Raw genomic sequence first — 21,793 nt, forward strand, 5'->3', positions numbered from 1 at the left:
TAGAGAAAAAGTTTAATACAATTTCTTTAATTATGAGCGAAGGTGTTATGTGGTAAAACACTTTCGCTACATTTATTTAAATAATACTTCGGTAAAGTATATGTAAAATTAAATAGTTTCAGGAATTAAATAATTTTAACGCCTGCCGTTCTTGTCCCCAGATCCTCATCCTACTTTTTCCGGATTTCGAAGCTGGAGAGCGACAACTGCGGGATTTCTTTCTCGTTGGTGAACTCCGCCAGTTCGACCCGTGATTGCGGACTTCCTTTATCGCGCAGCCACTGTTTCCTGAAATGAAACCGTGAGGAAGGCGAATGTAATGATTTTGTATGCAAGTTTGTATTAATTTTTAACTTAACTTTGACCCCTTACATCGTTTCAATTTGTGCCTGCTCTCCCTCCAAGTAGCCGATCACCGAACCATACCGAGTGTTCTTGCACCATCCGGTTAGACCCAGCTCCTTGCTGCGTTTTTGCGTGAACTGTTACCCGTAAGCAGACAAAGTGTTTAAACTCCTGGCAAGATCTTCGATACTTCCGCGAGTGGATGGAAACGCAACGCAACCGCGTGGAAAATACAAACTCCGCATGTAAGATAAAAACTAAAGCTGTATCCATTTACGTTAATTGAATTTTAACAGAATGCTTTATAAATTCGAATTTTAAATCGCTTAGAACAGACTACGAATTGAACACGAAGAAATACTTGAATGGTACTCGATTGCTCAGATTGTTTTCACATTTATATTGAAAGCAATTAGCATTTCAACGTTATTTAACTATTTCTTATTATAAATTGTACCCAGATTTTGTACGTAGACCGAGTTATTATAAAAAAAAAAAAAATAAATAATCACGTCGATGGTGTCAGTAAAGAAGAACTCCGCGTTAAATGTATCGACAATAACTGCGCGATAAGTCGAGTTAGCGCCGTCAGATGTTACTAGCTGCGAGTTTTGAGATTTTCTCTCGCAAGGAATCGCATTTCGCTGGTTTTGCATCGATGCGGGGATTTCGGTTTCCAGCGGATTCGGTCACGTTTCCGCATGCAACAAGTCGCGGCCGGTCGTCTCCGGGTAATCACGCCCCGGTTCTACGAGAACTCACCTTCCTGAAGAAGACACCTTTGACAAACGTAATATAGTTAGTAGCCCGCACGACAAAAAGGCACGTTCCGGAACCATTTGAAACGAATCTATAAACGTGATTTACCTTGAACGGTGCCGTGAACCTCGAAATCCAACGCGATCAACTTAGACGTTTTTGTTGCAGCCTCTGCCTCCGCCATCGCTGTCGGTCGTGGTAACTCGACGGCAAACGCCAAACAAACGAGGAAGACGGGTCCAACCATACGACAGATTACGACGTCGAGGATTCGATCGAGGCTGATCGAAGGTGCTTGCTCTAGATGTCGCTAGTCTGCCGCTCGTACGCAAGAATACGATTAATCTTACAGTACGAGATCGAGCGAGGATTCGGCGGAGTCGACGACGCTGAAACCTCTGCGCCAGCAAATTCCACATCCACGTTCTCTTGATAACTTCGAGAGCCAGAGAAAAGTTTGCAGGTACGTAATTTCTAAGTATATTTGCAGCGAATGAAAGAAAAAAAGACATTCGTAATTTATATCAGGCTGTTGATTAACGAAACAGCTTAATGCCACTTGGAAGTCTTTTATCAAACTGTTCGATAGATTTATTTCAATTTAATCAATTCGTAAATAATATAAAGTGATTATCTGTCGTTTAATGCATGAGAGATTAAGCCGAAGGTAAAGAATGATAGTTGAGAAACTGCTGCGATTAATCTCGCGTTGGTTTAAATCAGTCACGGTTTTAATATTTTAATGAACGACTGAAAGATTCCAATGGACCCGTGCCTGAGATTCGTCATTATTTACGTCAGATAAACGCATTTTGTCGTCGTCGCTACATGGATTTTAACACCTTGGTTATGAATTATTTATAGAAATAATATGTTTCGAAGGAAGCATCGGAAGAAATGGGCATTTCCGAGTAAATCATCGCGAATTTTTTTTTTTTTTTTTTATTACGACAACACGGCTAGAAAAATACTTTATATTAATCATCATCGAGACGATAAAAGTTTTCGTTTTTTAACAAAAAAAAACTTTAATATACACGTTGATAAAAAGTCTTTAAAAAGCTTTCATCAGTTGCACAGAAGACAAGGAATACTTGTTACGAACGCTGTTTCGCCAAAGGCTTTTTTTAATCAATAAATGTATCATATGTGTATTACATTTAAATAAAGCGTGCGATTTAAATTACAATTTGCAGTGTGGCAGCAAATATAAAAAAAAAAAAAAAAAATGGAAGAGCAAACAGGGCTGACTGCGTCAGAGTCGCGCCCTCGCGGCGAGTGTGGTAATCAGTATATACGTATAAGTGGCACACTACAGACCGGTCGCGCAGTCGCGCGCAGTCAACAGTAGTCAACGGCCGGTCGTTCTCGCGATTGCTCGATTGTCCGACGACTTTTTGACGTACGGTTCCATGCTCGCCGGCCGCCTACGCGATCGTCACCGCGTCACGTTTTTCCCGTCGGGTGCCGTCGTGTCTTATCCTCGATTCCGCGGCGCGCCGCGGCCGCGTCGTCGATTGATCGCGGACGCTGCGCTCCGTTCTGCTTCCAAGTCGTTAACTTCAAGTTCGTTTGCGGGGGCGGCTATGACTGGGAAGGCGGCGCGTTGTCTCACGGTCGGCGACGGTTCGCGCTAATCGCGTAAGCCCTGTCGTGCGGGCCGCTGTTCGGGCGTCGCGTGCCACGGGACGTCGATGAAGGTGCTGCCGACGACGACGCGCTCGGGGCGTCGAGCCGTAAACGCGGCGGCCAGTGGGTCCAGTGACGGCAACCGCTGACAGTTGAGCGACGGCGCGAGGTGACGGACACGTAGAGAACTTCGTCGCGCGTCATCGTCGTAGTCGCGTCGTGTGGGTGCCTCGTGTGCGCGTGTGCGTGCATGTGCGCGGCTGCGGCCGACGGACGTACCGGGATCGTGCGGCACGATGACGGCGATCCTGGTCTCCGTTGCGGAGCTGTCCAACATATTTTCGGTCCTCGCCGTGCTGATATGCTTCTGCGGGGTCTTCCTCTTTATCATGAGGTACGTATCACGCGCCATGTTCGGACGCGGACCCGCGGCTCGAGGGGAACGGAGAGTCTAAATAATTGTGACCTAAAGGTGACGTAAATTTATCTTCGACGCGGTCGGCGCTGATCGGTGCCGTCGCGGCGATATTGTTTCCGACTCTCCGTGCGTCTCGGAAGCGAGGCGACGAGCCGAAGGTACCGTTCGCGATAACGCCGCGCGATAACGTTGCGTAAGATAACCGGGCAAGAACTCGGAATAGAGGCTCGAGGATCTCGAGGTGTTTTCCCGATGACGTCTCGCGGAATGAGACGACACGTGGTGTTGACGACGTTGCGTCAGTCGGTGAGAAGTACAGCCTTTAGCGCGCCGGAGGTCGGGAGATCGTGGCGGTGATTTTCGGTTCGTCGCGAGAGGTTAACGATTTTTTTTTCGCTCCGGCTCCCGTGTCTTTCGCGTCTTTCGGAATACGATTCGCGACGAGGAAATAATACCTCGGAAACGGCTTTGTTCGCGAGTCACATTTTCGCGGCTCGACTCTGTCTCTTAGGTAGCCTTGAGCTTTGTTCGGTTCCTTCGATTATACATTTGTTATATTGCATTATTTTATTATACATTTTTTATTATGCGCATTGCAATGATACTTGCATATCTCGAGGTCACTCAAACGCGTTAATTAAATAAAAAAAAAATGCGACAAATTTAAGGGGAAAAAAAAAAAAAAAAGAGAAAGAGGAAAAAAAAAATCAACGACAGATCGTCTAATTTACTCCGCCGATCTCCTTTGTAATTTCGCGCCGGAGGTTGGGAAAAAACGTCACCGATAATAAAAGAGTGTCGTTAAAAGCACCGCGTTTTACAAGCGATACTTCGCGAGCCGCGCTTTTATCGCGTTTTGCAATATATTCGACGAACACAACGGCCGCCTAACAACGGCCCAACTAGCTCCGGAAGCGATAAATGACGTCACGCTCGTCGGTGCGCCTTGGGTTCCAACAACGGTGGATAAGAGTATTCGGATACCGAGTTGGAACCCAAGGCGACGACAGTGACGTCGTCGATCGGCCACGGATCGCCTAAAACCATCGGGTTCGATCAAGTTTGACGTCATTATTAATTTTCTCAACACGGTCAGTCTACATGAAATCCGAAATCGGCTGCGTGAAAAGCGATCGAAGACGAGGAACATGAACCCATCCCACTCGTAGAATCGTCCGCGTCGCGAAAAATTGGCCGAGTAGCCGATCTCGCGTTCTCGAAACGCGAAACTTCGAGCTGAGCGCGCGTCAGGGATATTATTACATAACGAGACACCGCGTAATTAACGAAAAGTGCGTTTTGCGAACCGGGACAGCGTAGTGGGAACTTTGAGAATGTTCCAAAAGAAGAAGGAAGATACCGACGGGAGTAGCGTTTCCGCGAGATGCGGAATTGCGATTCGCATCGAGCGTATGTTTTATTGTCCCTCTCTCTTTTCTTTACGGCCGATGCACCTGAGAGATTTCGAGAGTTGACAGTTGCATCGAGACAGAGAGAAAGAGAGAAAATGAGAGAGACGGAGAGATAACGACGACGACGACGACGATGGCAGCGCAACGAGCGATAAGTATCTCCGATTTTCTCGAGTGACGCAGCCACTTTCGTGCTCTCGGGGTCTCTCTCGAAAGTAGGCACGAAAGAGCCTCGAAAGCTAAGTCGCACTGTTTGTAAATCGTGAAACTCCTCGCGATCGCGAGCAGCGAATTTCCCTCCCCCCTCGCCCGCGGTCGTCATTATCGCCGGCCTCGTCACTGCCCGTCGTTGTCGCGCTCTTCCTTCTCCCCCTTTCGTCACCATCTCCCGGTTACCGACGTCGAATCGGGGTAAAGCTTCCCGCGGTGAGCTGGACCGGGTTATCTCGAATAAAAAACGCGCCTTTTAACATCGCTAGCTAGCCGCCAAATCGAATTCTACCAACCCCTCCACCTTCAGCGAAATTAGCAATGCAAAAACGCCGGGGGCTTTTATCCGAATGATTGCCGAATGTTTTAATGTCGCCATAAACCCTAAATTCTTAACGCGCAAGAAGAGAAGACATCGAGCGTCAAGCGAAGACGTTTTACACATCGCACTGATAGGCACGATTCTTTTACAGTAATGACCCTGAAATATTCATCATGTTTCGCGCTGCAATAAAAATTCGTGGAATTGTCGAGGGAATATAAATGGCAAAACGAAAATCGTATTAGTTTTGCGTCTACGCGGGGATTTTCAAGAGGGAAAGAAAAGAAAAAGAAATAATGCAAATTTATATTGGCGAGGCCAAAAATACTCATCTCTTTGTAATCCCCACATCTCGAGGTAGAGGTTCTCTTTAACGCGTCCTTGGCAATTGTTGACGCCACCGCGATTTAAAGCGTCGTTAGATTCGCCTGTCCCGGCCATATTTCGCAGCCTCCAGCCCCGAGGGCTTTCAAAAGAATGCGCCGCGATTTTTGTCGGGCTATTTGCGACAATTTTTACTAAATTTTGTCACGGCGCGGCACGTGTTCCTTGTCTCGGCTCAAGGCCGCAAGGTCACTGACATAGCCGCGGCTCGTTTTCGAACTGGACTTTGATGGCAATAGCCGGTCGCCTGCATGTTAATCGCACCGTTCGTAATTGTGAACGGTCGTTTTAACGTTAGCCCCGGGTCCCAGTTATCTCTACGTCTCGCGTCATCAGTTCTCGCGGAATTTAACACCGACCAGCCGCGTACCAGATGCCGGCTATCATTCGTTGGTTACGAGATGACGGTACACGGAGTTACCGAAAAATCAGTGTGCCGGAATCGTGCGCGTGCAACTCCCGCATCTTTTCTCCCCCTTTTTTTCCGACCGACGTGTTATTTTTAAAACCCACCGAGATTCTAACCATCTGACTAATTTTTACGGTCTCCCGCGTCTCCTTTCCACTCCTTCTCGTTGACAGTATTAATTAGACGTAAGAACTCTTCGCCGAGATCACCGGGCCGCGCGCGGCAACGTCTTGCGACGATAATTCCGTCCTCCTCGTCGCGCGCGATTCCTCCACGGTTGAAATAACGGTAAAGCAACGGAAGCGACGTCTTATCATCTCGAGGCGTTTCGTTCGGTCTCGAATTTACGGGCAGTCATCGATTTTAACGATTTCCTAGGTCGAAGTGGCGCGGGAAGCTAGATAAATCACGTCGAACGTCTCGATCGCGAGGATACCGTCAGCTTCCGATCGACGAACCGAGACTTGAAAAGCACGTTTAACCTGTTGCAGGAACATGATGGTGTTGCGCGTCCACGGCGACGACCTCATGTTTGGCGGCGGTGGCGGCGGTGTGATAACGCATTCGCCACGCATACCGCAAATGGAAATGATGAAGGTCCACATTCCCTTCACCTTCAAGCTTCATGAGAGCTTCAGGAGCACGTACGCCGGTAAGTCCATTTTCAGCCTAGATCTACATTGGTATAATGAGCCTTAAGACGTACTCTTTAAAGTTCTTAAAAAATAATCCGCAAAAAAAAAAAAAAAAAAAAAAAAGTAAAATAATAAGAGATTAAATTTCAATGAACTTTCTGGGATTTAGAGTTTAATTGATTTATCGTAGTGGTCTTTCGTCTGATCCCGGACCACCTGGGTCTAGTCTACGCGAGAGTCTAGGTTCGTACTTCACGTTACCTGGGTCAACCGCGGCCCCGTGATTTATAACTGTTTGCTTAGCTCGCGCGGCGTGTCGCAAGACCCCCTCGCCTCTCGTAACAGATTTCTTGCTGTTTTCTTAATGCTACGGGGCCTCACGTTCTGCGAAAATTCACGACGTCCGTAACTGAAAGCTCGCGAATATCCTGAGAGAGACGTTGAAATATTCGCGGTAAAAAAAAAAAAAAAATGTGAGGGTTGACAAGAAATTGGATTAATCTACCTCTTTAGTCTTTCTCTCTTTTTATTATACAAGTATTAGGAAATGGTAAAAAAAAGAAAAAAAAAACAAACGGGTCAAGCCAGAAATTTAGCAATGAAATGCCTCAAAGTTGGAACCCTTTAAGTATAAAACAATTATATTTTAGGAGTAATAATACGGTCGCAGTTATGTATTTAAATATGCGAGAAAGCCGATAAAGGTTCATTTTCTCTTCTACGGATGGTCAAGTACGCGGCGATGGGTTAAGGAGAGAAACCCATTCCGCCCAAGTACCAGTAGTGCGTTTCTACATAATATTTGCTATCTTACACGATATCTTATACGATTTCATCACATTGTGCAATCGGAACGTGTGTTCCCGTTGGAGATATATTTTAAAAAAATTTGCAACTCCGGATTAGGCAACGTGGGGACCGTAGGAAATTTTTTTTTTTTAGTTTGCGCAAAAGAGCGGGTTCCCGCGAAGATCGGGCGAGGTCAGCCGGCGATCGGCCGGCTGCGAATCGAAGGGATAATCGGTCGCGCGGGAAAGAGAGCACGCCGCGGAACAGCCGGCCAGTTCCTCGGGTCGGTCGCCGACGGAAAGTGGGTTATCTCGATAGCGGGCGCGCACACGCGCAACGAGAAAAAGACGAGAGCGTCGTGTGTAATTGGCATGCCAAGTGACAGCGGCGGCGAAGGCGCACCGGCTGAATTACGAAACGCCGGCCACCTTGACCGCACCGTCGTCTTAGTCGGGTCACCGCGAGTCGCTTGACTTTTATCGGCCGTCATCCGTCGCGTCTTTTGCCAGCAGATACCGTCTCGTTTCTTCTCGTTCGCCAGGCAGCCCCGTTTCTCTCTCCCTTTCGCGAGTTATTCGGCTGACGTTTTCGTTTTCTTCTGAGCGCCCGGCCGGAGGGCTACTATTATGCAACCGGCGTCGAGGAGTACCTTGACACGCACGATTCAGCTTACATTTGGTAGAAAGAAGGGCAACACTTTCGTGGTTTAAGTATTATGTATACTTATGTATACTTATTATTATTATTTTTTTTTTTTTTTTTTTTTTTTTTATGAGAGGTAAGGCATTTAGGTCAATAGCCTGGATCTGAGATTAATACTACTGATAGGATCGTTCATCAGGTCGGGTTACGTAAAATTTCGGATTATATTATGTCTTAAAAAGAAAAAAAAAAAATTGGGACTCTGTCGAGGAAAGAACTTCGCGTAATTCTTCATGGTCATTCACGAGAGTCGAATTCGAAACGTCGATCGCCCTTGATTTTTCGTACGAGGCTTACTTATGTCGAGGAGCAACTGCTTTAAGTGTTCTCAAAGTATCTTTTTTAAATTTGTTTAAGTCGCTTCCGTTTCGAGTTAACGTTGTCGAGGTTCGAAAAAGTTGAAATAATTCCGTGATTATACAACACATTTGCATCCGTCTATTTTTTTTTCCTTTTTTTTTTTTTTAAATTGCAAAAAGCTTTTGATTATGAAACAACTTTGATTACAATATTGCTATTAATATGCCATTCAACACCGATATTACAAACTAAGCTATGCGGATTCGTAATGCACATCCTTGACGTTTATCTCGCGAAAGAAATTACAAGACGTGACTTTCTTTCTGTAATTTCTTCTTCGTAAGGCGCATTAGAAATAATTACAAGCATTTTATTTGACGACGTTAATGCAACAGATCCTGAATACGACCGATAATATCAGTGCTTATCTTGCTCATATAAAGAGCGTTCTATCTTTGCAATTTCTTTTGATTTCTCACATATATATTACATACATATAATCGCAACATTGATTTAATTATTTTGAAAAAAGTATCAAAACCTAATCCGCGAGAATTATACCTATTTGAACTGTTTAAGCGAGTCTGCAGTTCGCCGCCGGGACACCTTCAAATTTCGTATAGTATCAGATTATAACCGGCAAGTTTTCCCCCTCCCTCCCCGTTATGGCGAATATACGGCACGCTCTTTGAGCAAGTCGCGGCGCATATTACGCAAGTTGCGTAATTGCGTGCACGTGTCGCAATTACGGGCCCCCAAGATGTTCTCTCGCGCGCACCCGCGTGCTCCAATCGCGATATCGCCGTCTTTCGCAATTCGCGCGGGCAAGCGAGCGTACATTTCTCTCTCTTTCTCGCACAAACCGCGCACCTCTCGGCACAGCCAGGTGGGACCGATCCGAAAAACGCGGCGGACCCGGTCACTCGCGATTTCGCCGCGAGCCGTCTGGCTGTTTGCGAAACAAACGGCGTCGCCATTAACATTGACATTAACGTTTCTTCTCTTCTCTTACGTAAATTCCGGAGACACAAATTCGGCGGATCGAATTTTATGCCGCGATCGACAAACCCGCGGACTCGACCGCCGACCGCGTAAATCACGATCCTCGTATCCTAATTGGATTTTTGCACGAGGTGGCGTGCCGCCGTTGATCGGAAAAGCTCGATCCGTATTATAGCGTGCCGTAACAGTCTATTTGCGTCACTGATATGGAAATGATATGGAAAATAAAAAGGAAAGGAAGGAAGGGAAGTAAAATTACGCAAATATATATATATATATTTTAGATACAATCGCGATTATAACTTCAACGACATCGCGAACAACAATATTTTAACGTTATTTCCCAGTTGTTCGATCGTTATCGCGACGGAGTAAAAAAAAAAAAAAAAAGAAAATATTTCGATGACGTTCGTGATAAATGACCTCGGGCTGATTAACGAAGCATACTTAATAGACCGTAAAGGTTTATCAGTCGCGACTGTCCTTAGACAGTAAAAGACTATTTAATAATTATTTTCAGTATATTCTTACACGCTATTAAATTGCGTTTCGTATTATTATTTTTACTAATCTAATTAAAAAAAAAAAAAAAACTTGCTCTTGTACTTCGTTGCCTTTAATCAACTTTTAGTTAATTACCGTTAAGTTATACATGAAAAAAAAAAAAAATATACGACATTAAAACTCATGTGGTTATAATTAGAATTTTTTCCGTTATAAAAAGATTTATGCGACAAAAAAAAAAAAAAAAAAAAATAGAGAGAATGACGGACGGTTTGAATACGATCGTAAATTTCGCAATTGGCGAGATCGGAAATTCGCGATTCCGTTTATTTGCCCGACGATCGCACATCCCGAGCGTCAGATTCTGAAATATTTTTCTTTTGCAAAGCAAACGCAGCTTCCGCTAATATTGAGCGACATTACATAATTATTTGACGGAATTGCGGCTCGACGGTTGAGAAATGCTTGCGAGTTTTCAAATAAATTTTCGTAATAAATTCGTGCGAAAGTACGAAGAGGTAACGACGCGCTTCGTTCCCCGCTTCGCGATATCGTGACTTTAAAGACTAGGTATGGCGTGATGCATAGAGTCGGTCTGCAGCGTAAGGTCCGCGAAACTTGCGAAAGATCGTGCACGAGATGTAAGAGAAGTACGTCCGGGTGTCGGTGAAAAGAAGAAAAAAGATAGAAAAAAAAGAAAAAAAAAAGAAAAAAAAGTTAAGATGTACGAGTGTGCAGCTGATTCTTAACCTTTTCCGCCTTTAAACTTCCTTGAAACGTTAAACAAACTTGCACTGTACGCCACACACCTCGTTTTCAGGAAAACGAGAAGAGTTATTAAATTATCTCGTTTCTATTAAAGTAATCTACGGGTGATGTCACCGCGAGGAATAATCTACCGTTCATGTTTATAATAAAGAAGCAAAGTAATGAGAAAATTGCGGTACGTGACATTTCGCGGTATTTAGTATCGTTCTATCCACTAATAACAAGTTCGATTCCGTGACCGACACTTATACGAATAATTAAATAATTAACACGTATTAATTTGTACATTAGCCTAAGGCGGATACCGCAATTGTTTGATTTGTTCGACGCGAATAAATCACCCGGCTGATCCCGAAAGTGTCGCAATCTCGATACGATTTGCATGTGATTATTCGAATTTCGGCCTCGCTAACGGGCAGACGATTTTACATCCTCGCCTCGTTAAAGCACGTTCCCGTACCAGTTCCTCGTGGAACGATTATGGTGAAAGAAGAGAAAAAGAAAAGGGTGACGCGTGCGAGTTGCAGCAATGCTCGTAAAATAAAATAAAAAAAAAATAAAAATAAAAAAAAAGAAAGAACAAGTTTGACGAAAATGTCGCATACCCGAAAGATCAGATCGCGGATTGCGACGAAATCTGGGACACACTTTCATGTTCCATGGTCATCCAGTTGGCCGATCCAGACCCGGCTCTTCTTCATTCTCTTTCGTTTGATCGTAACGTCGATCGCCCACCCGGTATACGCGATGATACATACATCTTTGAGAGCGAGCACGCGCGCGCTCGTAATCTGTAAGCCGCGCTCGTAAGAAAACCGAGGTGACGCGATAATGAGGGAACGTCACTTTTCAGTCACCGGCCGGCTGCAAAATCGTACGGCGCGCTCTTTTCTGAGAGTCGCCGATCGTAAGCTGAATAATTTCTGCCGTGCAAAAGTTTCCAGGTGTCTCGTACATTATTTTCTCTAACCGTGACGATTTGAGGAAAGACCTGACGGGCCAGGTTTTAATTGCACGAGTGAAATCTCATACTTCGGACTTTCGCGAGGACCTCGGACTTGAGCGGCGAGGTCTCGATGCCGAAGTCAAGTTACGAAAACGATTAACGCGGATAAAGAGATTTAACCCAGTTTTGCAGGGTATGGAAATTTCGATGCGTCACTACTGTGCTTGCCGCGAGATCGAGTCGGTGAAAGGACAGACTAGTTGGTGTAATTCGCGTACATTCGTGTACGATTGTAGCTATTCGGGATAGGCCCACCTTTGCGGTTGCGTGTTAACAGTCGAAGGATCGAAAGAAATCCCACCCAGCTTCTCGAATAGACGGAGAGAATTTTTTTATTAAAATATATATTTATTAATAAAATATATATATTAAAATAATCAAATTTTATATTAAAATATTAAAAATAATAAAATACATTTATTAAAATATATATAAATTTATTAAAATACATGTTAGCGGTCGTGGACCATCTTGGAATTATGAGTTTAAATGCTGTACGGCAGACAATGGTTATAGTATTTTGTATTATAATTCTCTGGATGATGCGTGGGATCCGGACGATTCGTGGCTGCAGAGGGAAGGCACGTCTTTAAGGCGTCCCTCGAGAGTCTCCTGGGCTGCTGATTGTGAATCCCGGCGAAGCTGCGTGACCGTACACGCCGTATATTGTAGACGTTCGTGCAGATATACGGGTAGGTCGGCCCGCTCGATTATCGAATTCCATTACGTAATCGCAGACGATTGCGCCAGCGACGGCCTGTCCGCGTGTTGCCGGTTGTTAGAATCACGAACCAGTCCGCCGCGCCCGTCTCGCCCGCCTCTACTTTCAGGTCAAGAAATCATTAGGGATGAAATTCATATCTTTATCTTTTCATTGATGTTTTATTGTTGAATAGTTGCCAGAAGTCAAAATCGCTTTTAATCCGAGCAATTGAGAAATAAATTCTCGGACGCATCTTCCTTCGGTATACTTTTATATTTCACTGTTTGACATTAAAAAAAAATTTTATGTCTAAGTTGTTTACTTTCCTTTTTTTTTTTTTTATTTAAGTCTGAATAATTCTTTTAAATCTCTTGCCTTTTTTTTTCTCTTTTTTCTAAAAGTTTTTGTCTTTTATTTTAATATTTTTTTTGTCGCTCGTACTTTTGAATTTAAAAACTTGATGAACTTTAGCTTACACAAAGAGGAAAAATAAAATCGGCACATAGGCGTCCGTTTTTTTTTGTTTTCGTTTGTAGATGCATCTGTTGTTAATATCAAGGTTGCAATAATTAGAATAATACTTATCGTTTTATAAGAAATTTAATTTTAAACCGTAAACAACGATTTGACGAGTGGAGGCTCGCGGAATGAACGTGCAGTTTCGCACGTACGCCTCTATAACCGGATCCAGAACAAAGCGAGCGAACAGATACGTTGTAATTGACTGCAACGAGTCTGGGTCGCGATATTCAATATGAACGTAGATCCAGCTGGCAAGAATAAAGGAATAATTGCGGGAAAAGTATTTACAAGAATGCTTTTTTTTTCTTTCTTTTCTTTTTCTCTTTGGCGAGAAATCGAAGTTAGCTCAATTTAATTTAGACGACGACTCTTTAAGAGGAAACAGATTCTTATAACTCGCTTCAGTGCGAACGACATGCGTTACGATAGAGTTTATCGAAGCGAATTCATTCATACCTGCTCGGCTCATTACGTTTGACGTGAATCTTTTTTTTTTTTCTTTTTTTTTTCTTTTTTTTTAAACGTGTAAATAGATCACGCGTACGATCAGCGAGAACACTTGCCCGACCTGATCATCGCAGCGACCTTGATCGATACTACTGGCGACTGACTCAATACTACTGCTCAGTCACGTAGATCGGGTGAGCAACTTTTTTTCCACCTTTCTTTTTGCACCGCAAAGAGATATTTCGTATTCTATTACCAATGTTTGTATATATACACCCTAACATTATATCGATAACATGTCCCGCACAGCCATTAACGGTGACAGCAAAAAATAAAAGTTGATTGGATCAATGAGAAAAAAGGAACGTTACATTATAGCGAAAAGGTCTTTTTTTTTTTTTTTAGAAGAACGCGGATTTTAATTCACGAGAAGAATTTTTTTTTTTTTTTTTTAATTAATTGGATAATTATACGATATCTTCGATAGAGTTACGTCTATTATTCAATCACAGATCGAATCCGGATGACGGAAAAAACAAAAGCGAAGTGCGATCCTTGATGCATAACAAGTAAAAAGACATACTTGACATACAACTCGTCGAACAAATTGTGTAAGGTTATTATTTATACAAAGTGTTATATGACAGATGCGAGGATTAGCGTTGCTCGTTAAAATATTCCACATTAACCACAAATAAGACGCTTGGAATATATTTGATTTAAATACTCCGACTTGTTTATCCGTTTTTTTTCTTTTTTTTTTTTTTTTTTTCTGCAGGAAATGCAACCGTCGATTGCGGAACAGAGAAATATTTAAAACGCAAATTACAAATTAACGGAGATGGAAACGCGATTCGCGAGCCGGTTTTGCACGATCGCGAATTCTGGATCGCGCTAACTTTGTCCCTTTCGGCCGCAAAAAAAAAAATATAAAGAAGAAAAAAAAATCGGTAGAGACGAGGACGAGCGGGTTGGATTCGCGCCCACGGAAATCCGAAGCGTGCCGCAGAGTTCGAGATCTCGTGGTGCTCGGCGAGAGGCAAACGAAAGTGAAAGCTACCGGCGAGACGCGACGCGTTCGATCCGCGACTTTAGGTGAGCCGCGGGAGGCTGCACTCCAATTCATCCTGCCTCTCAATGGAATTTTTTAAATTTTTCGGGGGGGTAATCCTTTCATTCGAACGCGGCACCGGTCACTTCCGGGGAGCCCCGCTTCTTACCTCCCCCACCTTTCCTCTCCCGCAAAGAACCGCCGAGTGATTAGAGGAGAGCGCCGGAGCAGCAAAGTGTGACGCGACCTGGAAACCCCTTTGGTTCCCTTACGCAGCGGAGATAGTCTCTCGGAACGAGACCGTGTCGATAAGAGAGAGAGAGAGAAAACTCGAAAGCGCGTTTCTTACGCAATAATTTTTAGTAACCAGCCGTGAAATAACAGCGCCGTAATGCCGCCGCCGCCATCCCGCCTCGAACTCTCGCCGAGATGTTCATCGCGCGACGAGCGCTAAGGACGAGACGTCCGCGCGTTCACGTTGGGTCGTGCCTTTCGCAAGCCCGACGAAAATGTCACGCGTATGCACTCAATTTCGTATGTAATTTTAATTACGAATTGAAAGGGACCATTACTCGTTGTTTACGCCGCGCGTGATTGCGCAGCTGAGAGAAAAAGATAGAGAGAGAGAGATCTTCACGGAACCCCATCATCATCTTTCGTCACCGTTTAAATTTGTTTTATCACTATTAACGGAAAACACTTAAACGGGTCACGTCTGGCGGATGACAAGCACCTCCGTGGTCGTAAATAAAATCTCGCAACATCAGGTCGCCAAATAATTTACCGTCGGACTGTCAATGATGTTAATGCGACAAATCCAATTGTCATTTATCCTTTTTTTTTTTTTTTTTTTTTTTTCACCGGCGATCCGCGTCGTTTATTAAAACGACGTTAAACTTGTGAATTAAAATTAAGACACCGTCGATAGTTTTGTTCTTTATTTTTTCTGATTTTGTACTCTTTTTTTATCACGCGATACACTTATCGAACATAGAGTAATTATAACGTCATATATTAACGATTTCGTGCAAGCGTTATGTATTTATAACGTCATTATTACATCCTGTGGAAGCATTGGAACTTTTCAACGTGACCAAATTTGTACTCTTACAAACGTTGCGCGATATGTGCCACAAGCAACGCTATTAGTTTCGAAATGGAGCACGTGTGACACGTGCGACTCAAACGAACGTTGCCGAAAACCGATAAAATAGCGAGAAACGCGTTATTATATTAACAGTTACTCCCAACCCTTCAATTTACGCTTATTACATCGCACGATTGCGCTGACCTTTTTTTTTTTCTCTTTCTCTCTCTCCCTCTTTCTCTAAATTGCTAAATAGTTCTCGTAATATCCACGTTGTTTCGGTTCCAGCGCATAATTTTCCGGGTGAGATCAATTTATACCGCAACACGTTGCGTTCTGCAGTTTCGTACTCCGTATACTGTGCAATACTCCGAGCGATACGCGAGATCATGCCTGAAAGGGCACTTCTAAATGCCGGGAACCGGCACGCTGGGTTCTCGTCGGTGCAAATCTAATTTATTGCTAGGCCGATAGGCGATTGAGAGAGGCCCGCGGAAAAAGGTCGACGGCGCGGAGGGCTCGGCAGAGGCGGCCCCCCCACCGTCGTATGGCGAGATCGCATCCGCGATGCGATCGGCGATGCGTTCTCCGGCAGCGGAAAAAAAAAAAAGCCTACCGGCGGCTCTCTTGCAGGATGGTGAATTACGGGGCGTTGCAAAATACTCAGGGTAGAGGGGGAGGTTTTGCGCAATTAAGCGGCGCGAGCTGCTGCGTTTCGGCCCCGAGCCCCGGCTTGAGAAAAAGAAACTAAAATTTCGTAGTCGTGGTAATACCGGTCTCTCCCGTTAAGCGTTCACGCGCCTCGCTCTCTGCCTCGTATATCTCGATTGCGCCACGTACCGTTACGATCCGCGCCGAATTGTTGCGCGATCGTAAACGGGGCGTAAAGCGATCGGGGCTAATAATCCGCATTACGCGGCAACGGTCGGATAATCGAGCCCCTCCTTTCCCTCCTTCCCCGACGATTCTATTTATTTTTCCTTTTTGTACGCTCGGTGATAAAGCGATAATCGCCGATTAAGTAAACGGACAGATGAAACGACGATAATAACGATGGAGGTGTAATTGGGAAACGACCTCAATGGTCGAACAGTGCCTCGCGTTCTCTTTCCCCCGCGATTGTATTCGCCGATTGCCATGCAGCGACAGCTCGACAGCGTTACGTTGATCGTTATGCTGATCTTGACATTTAAACCTCTGCGAGCTTTGTAAATCATTCGCGATATTGCGAGGCGTTTATCTTAACAATCCGAGCGACGGGCGAATGTAAGTCCGTCGACGGGCAATTTTTTTCTTTTCCTGGTCTTTTTTTTTTTTTTTTTCCAGCTTCTAACAACAGCGATAACGATTAGCTGGCAATAAGATCTCGACACCTTGTTTTTGATTGTCTCAGATTCGAAAGACGCGGTGTTTAAGCGAAAAGCTCTGTCGGATTTGTCTCGCGATTTCAACTTGCAATTTCGACCTGTCGAACTTAGTTCTGCCTGTCTAAAGTTAAATGCTTTGTTTTAGAAGTGGAGTGCGAGGTGTCCAGCCAAGTGGAGTATTCGCTGCAAGCAATCTGGGGCGTCTGCATAAGAGAGCTGCATCTGGCGCTTTGGAAGCCTTGGAGCACGCTGCGGGACGCGTCTTTGAACGGTACCCTACTGCAAGGTCACGCGCAATACCTGACACCACCGCAAACGTATCCTTTGAGAAAATCACTCCCGAGGCCTCGGCCGCAAGATCTTTTCCGCTCGACTTTCAAGACGCGAAACAACAGGAAGTGCAATTACGAGTAATCTAGCAGGCCAGCCGGATCACGTGCGATCTAGCGAACATCTGGCTACCTCGAATTTGTCTCCCGTGACAAAAATATAACGATGAATCGTACACGTACGATTAGCGCGATGGCTCGTGTCGAACCGATTAAACCGGAAATACGCGGAAAATAATTTACAAGTCAATCACGGACGTTTTTAATTAGATGTTTTCCTCGATCTATTTTGTATTCTTAAAAATACAAGACACCGATTAATTAGCTCGCGTTCATTTTTTGTTCGTTCGTTTGTTACTTGCGTATATGTTGAATTATATTTCCTTGACCGAAACTACAGTAGACAGCCGCACGACGAGGAAACGTTGAGATTGTCGCTACCGGCTCCGGGATTGGAGTTGGGAATCCCACCACGACTCTGCTATCCTCTGGTGATCTTTCTAATTCGAAGAGACAACCGGGATCTCCATCCCGACGAGACCGTGAGTTTCTTTATTTTACACATTAAAGAAAAGGAAAAGAAAAAGAAAGCGGAGCCTTGTCTCACTGTAATTTTATTGTTACTCGTCATCTCTCATGGCATTCTGTTTAAGGTGGCCCTGGTGAACGTTGTTCACATTAGGGACAGCGTGTGCACGCTACCGACTTCGATTTTAGCGCAGTATTTAAAGCAGGCGAACGGCCAACTGTCTTGCTTAAAGGTGAGTGGTAACACGAAGTAATCAATTTTTAAAGTGAATCTCGGTATCTGCTATTAATCATCCCTGTCGAATCTCCTGAATATTACAAGTTAATATTTCCACTCAGACTCGTAATTATATTTTATAAACATTTAAGATCTCTATCGAAAACCGACATAACGATAACTCGCGGTCGCGATTTTTTCACAGCAATTGTACCTGGCCACGGGGAACTCGAGCAACTATGACGAGAGCGACGCGATGTCGTCGGCAGGTCTGGGTTCGCCAGCTCTAGCACTTGCCGAGCCATGCAACAACAACGACACCACCAACGGCACCGGTGGCGGTCGTGGCACCTTGGTGGCATCCGGCCAAAGTGGCGAACAAGAGAACGGCTCGCTTTGGAACACCGCGGGCGAGCAGCTCTGCGTCGTCTGCCAGTACTTCCCGTTATCGCGTGCTCTGCTACCATGCCGACATACCTGTATTTGCGCCTCGTGCTTCGACAAGCTGGAGCGATGTCCGATGTGTCGCAGCCCGATCAAGAGTTACTTTTGCATACGCAGTGAAGAGTACATGCCGCCGGAAAAGGAGATCAACCCGTGTAAGCAGCGTCAGCCCAGCCACGGTCCCACTCACTGGCTTCACGATTGGAACGACCGGTTGACCGATTTCCTCGGCTTCGCCCGATAGGAATATATCTACTCTATCGATAAACTCATACGTCCTATACGTGCAAACGTCGGAACGATTGGAGAAACTTTTTGTTCGGTACAAGTGAATTTTCTGCGAGTTTATTCTCGTGTATGTTTAACAGTTCATTGGCAATTGCATTCTACAAAAACATATTACATATTTTAAACGAATTATTTTCAATGAATATCATATGTATATGTATTTTATATACGTATAAAGTGTTAGTTTGTCCTAATTTTTCTTGTAGAAGTTGAAAGTATTGCACAAGTTTACTAGTTGTTAATTCAACTGAAATTTACACGTGAATAAATTCGTGGAACTTGCAATCTAATACAAAAAGTATCAATCACATTGAGACGGTTACGCAAATTTGTAAGAATTCACGAAATAGTGTGCTATGATAGCTCGGTTGTTCATTCCACGGTACATGTGCAAATAATTTTCACATAAAATATTACAGAATTTCAACTTTTTTTTTTCTAACAAAGTTCTTCGATTGAATAAAAATATAAAATAAATCCTTTATTCCCTTTTCGTAATGAACGTAAAAGTAATTATTAAAAATCGATGTTTAATATTTCAATTTTTCGCGTGATATCATATATTTGAGAGAAAATAATATTAAAATAAAATAGTATATGTTTAATCATGATATTAATCGAGAATTATATATGACTTTGTCACTTTCTCTTTTGAAAAATCGAGCTATCATCATTTATTCTTAATCATTGATTATTCAACGATTTTCGACATATGTACGTGCGCATATTATTTGAGAATCATATTTAATTTTAAAAAATGTTTCTATTTTTTTTATATTCTTTACTTATACGTGTAACATTAATTTTTTTTTTAATACGAATTTAGAATATCTCCAGAAACGAGCTCTTCATCTTTTTTAAAATTTATTTAAAAATTTTAACTTGGAGATTATAAGTATTTTCTTCTACTTCATGCGCGTCACCGGCCCACCTGAATAAATTTCAACTCATTTAATTAAAAAAATTATAATCGTAATAACGATTTTCCGCGCTTTACTTAGAAGACAGTGCTCCGCGGTCCAATTGGATTGTCATACATTTAGCGTCATTTATGTCTTTGCACATAAAATTAGATATTTCGTTCGGAGTGACGAAAATGCGCAAGTGAAATGTATTTAGACATCCGCGATTCTGTGCGTGATCAAAATAATCGTGACACAATTTGGAACACATAAATAATAAAATAAAAATTTAAATAATAAGTAATAGATTACGTAATATTAAATTAATTAACATATTTGCGGATTTTTCTTTTTTAGTTACGATGTGAAAATGATTGTATGTGATATATTCAATCCGAGAGTGCCTAATTCAAATTTAATGACATAACGACGCCAAATGTACACTGAGAGACAGATACAGCGTTTGTTGCGGCGACGACGGCTAGTGAGTACCTTAAGAGGTAGATATGGGCATTTGCCACGGCGACGGCAAATGTCATATCTACCTCTCAGTGTACGTGACCCTAGCGTGGTGTGTTTCGAGTCTCACACGAAGCGCGTAGTACATGTGCCGAAGAGTCCGAGAACTGAGGAGTACGCTAGCCGTCATCGCCGCAGTAAACGCCATATCTATCTCTCAGTGTACTTAACCACAATAAATCAATAGTAACTTTCTTTTTAAATGGTACACCAAGGGGAATATATAAAATTGCTGAAATTAAAAATATGACATAATTACAAATTTTCGGCCTTTAAACAGAAAACACTACATCTCTTTCTTTTTCTCTATGAAATTGAAAAAATAATTATATGTCCTAATTTAGATAAATTATTCAATTTATTTAATTAATATGTTCTTTGTTTTAGTTTCACGTCAAAATTCTATTTTAACATTTTATAACTTCTCTTTCGAATTATATGTTCTTAAAAAAAAAAAAAAGAAAAGAAAAAAGAAAAAAGGGAAAAAGAACAAATTAAATATTAAATATAAGAAATGCAAATTTCGATTTGTGTTCCCCTAAATCATCATGTATATATACATACTCGTGTATATGCAAATTTTTACTATGTGACTTTTTGTGAGTACATTAATTGTAAATACATTATGATAAGTACGTGCGAGAGCTAAGAAAAGAGTGTTCCGGTTTTGGCACAGTAAAATTGAAATCAAACTAGCAAACAATAGACTTAATATGAATAGATCGACCATAACTTGGCTGAATTAATATCGCCGAATAATAAAATATGAGAGAAGAAAAAGCGAGCGAGTTGTTCATGTCGAAAGCTCGATCTTGTATTTAATTACTTAAGTAGTACTAAGCAATAATATATCCAGTCAATGGAAACGACAGCTGTACAGCTTTCCAAGACATGACGGTGTTTCGAATATCGGACTACGAGGACCATTTTATTCATACTACGTCTATTGTTGCTCGGTAACTATAGTTTTACATACGAACTGGAACAGCATCGTTGTTTCCAACAATACGAATTCGCCGACAAATTATCCGATGCTTGGTAGATATATTTATACATATATGTATACTATTAATGCGTAAGTTTACTTCCTTAACAGAATTTACTGCTGTGCAGCATTTACTTTACGTTCGTGCACATACAATTTAAGTATTATTCGTTTTGCAATATTCACGTTTAGTATTGTGTGCGTGTATATATGTGTACGCGGTGCTGCGCGCGTACATGTGAGTAAAATGTGTGTGCGTGTGTGTGGTGTTTTAGGCGAAATTTTTTCAGCATCCAAAACGTCAACAAAGTATACGCGGCACCAAATATTTGATATGCATGAGAGGAAGGTGATGTTAATTCTGTAGATTAGGACCGTCGTGTTAACGTTTAACGCTGTAAATAGACAGACTGTGATAATTTCTAACAATGTCTGCGTGAATACATCTCGCGAGCGGGTTGACTAGAGGAATGACTCGTTCGAGAAAAAGACCTAAGGAGGTTTGCCGGATAAACTGAAACGCGAGAACGGTTGTTGAAGGGACACGAAGGAAGAGAAGGCCTTTGCAGTCAATTTATCGTAAAAGAAATTAACACTTTAATTTATGTTTTAAGCGACGAGACTTGATACGAACGTCTCGAAACCGCACTTGTACATAATTTATTTAAATAAAATGTATTAGCTGGCATTTTATATATCTCGTCCGTCGATTACTTTTCGCTGGTAAAACGAATATGAATTGTCGACCTATCGAAGTCTTGAAGAATTAGAGTTTATTTTATTCGGTGTATTGATTTATTGTTAAATAGT

The 21,793-nt window shown here is 42.8% G+C and overlaps 3 protein-coding genes across 10 annotated transcripts in view; 2 read left to right on the forward strand and 1 right to left on the reverse strand.

Moving 5' to 3' along the window:
* LOC139113689 (rho GTPase-activating protein 20-like) overlaps positions 1 to 371 on the forward strand; it is a 13,081-nt gene extending 12,710 nt beyond the window's left edge. For all 5 annotated transcript variants that reach the window (XM_070675006.1, XM_070675010.1, XM_070675008.1 and 2 more), the window contains one exon: positions 162 to 371. The gene's annotated coding sequence lies outside the window, so the exon portion shown is untranslated. The remainder of the gene's footprint in view (positions 1 to 161) is intronic.
* LOC139113716 (acylphosphatase-1) lies at positions 22 to 1,379 on the reverse strand. Its single transcript, XM_070675046.1, has 4 exons — positions 1,213 to 1,379; positions 1,108 to 1,124; positions 373 to 482; positions 22 to 288 (listed from the first exon to the last, which is right to left on the reverse strand). Exons 1-4 carry the CDS (start codon positions 1,349 to 1,351, stop codon positions 171 to 173), a joined length of 384 nt encoding a protein of 127 aa, XP_070531147.1. The 5' UTR covers positions 1,352 to 1,379; the 3' UTR covers positions 22 to 170.
* On the forward strand, positions 1,378 to 21,676 carry LOC139113695 (cell growth regulator with RING finger domain protein 1). Of its 4 annotated transcripts, none has more exons than XM_070675022.1 (6): positions 1,378 to 1,567; positions 6,380 to 6,540; positions 16,917 to 17,088; positions 17,501 to 17,642; positions 17,754 to 17,861; positions 18,051 to 21,676. In XM_070675022.1, exons 2-6 carry the CDS (start codon positions 6,384 to 6,386, stop codon positions 18,531 to 18,533), a joined length of 1,062 nt encoding a protein of 353 aa, XP_070531123.1. In that variant the 5' UTR covers positions 1,378 to 1,567; positions 6,380 to 6,383; the 3' UTR covers positions 18,534 to 21,676. The 4 variants fall into 4 exon arrangements, with proteins under 4 accessions (XP_070531123.1, XP_070531122.1, XP_070531121.1 ...); XM_070675021.1 differs by lacking the exon at positions 1,378 to 1,567 and adding an exon at positions 2,163 to 3,127 and having other exon boundaries at positions 17,504 to 17,642; XM_070675020.1 differs by lacking the exon at positions 1,378 to 1,567 and adding an exon at positions 2,163 to 3,127 and having other exon boundaries at positions 16,920 to 17,088.
* The last annotated feature ends 117 nt before the right edge of the window (positions 21,677 to 21,793 follow it).

Source organism: Cardiocondyla obscurior, linkage group LG03, assembly GCF_019399895.1.
Source record: "Cardiocondyla obscurior isolate alpha-2009 linkage group LG03, Cobs3.1, whole genome shotgun sequence".
Lineage (NCBI taxonomy): Eukaryota > Metazoa > Arthropoda > Insecta > Hymenoptera > Formicidae > Cardiocondyla > Cardiocondyla obscurior.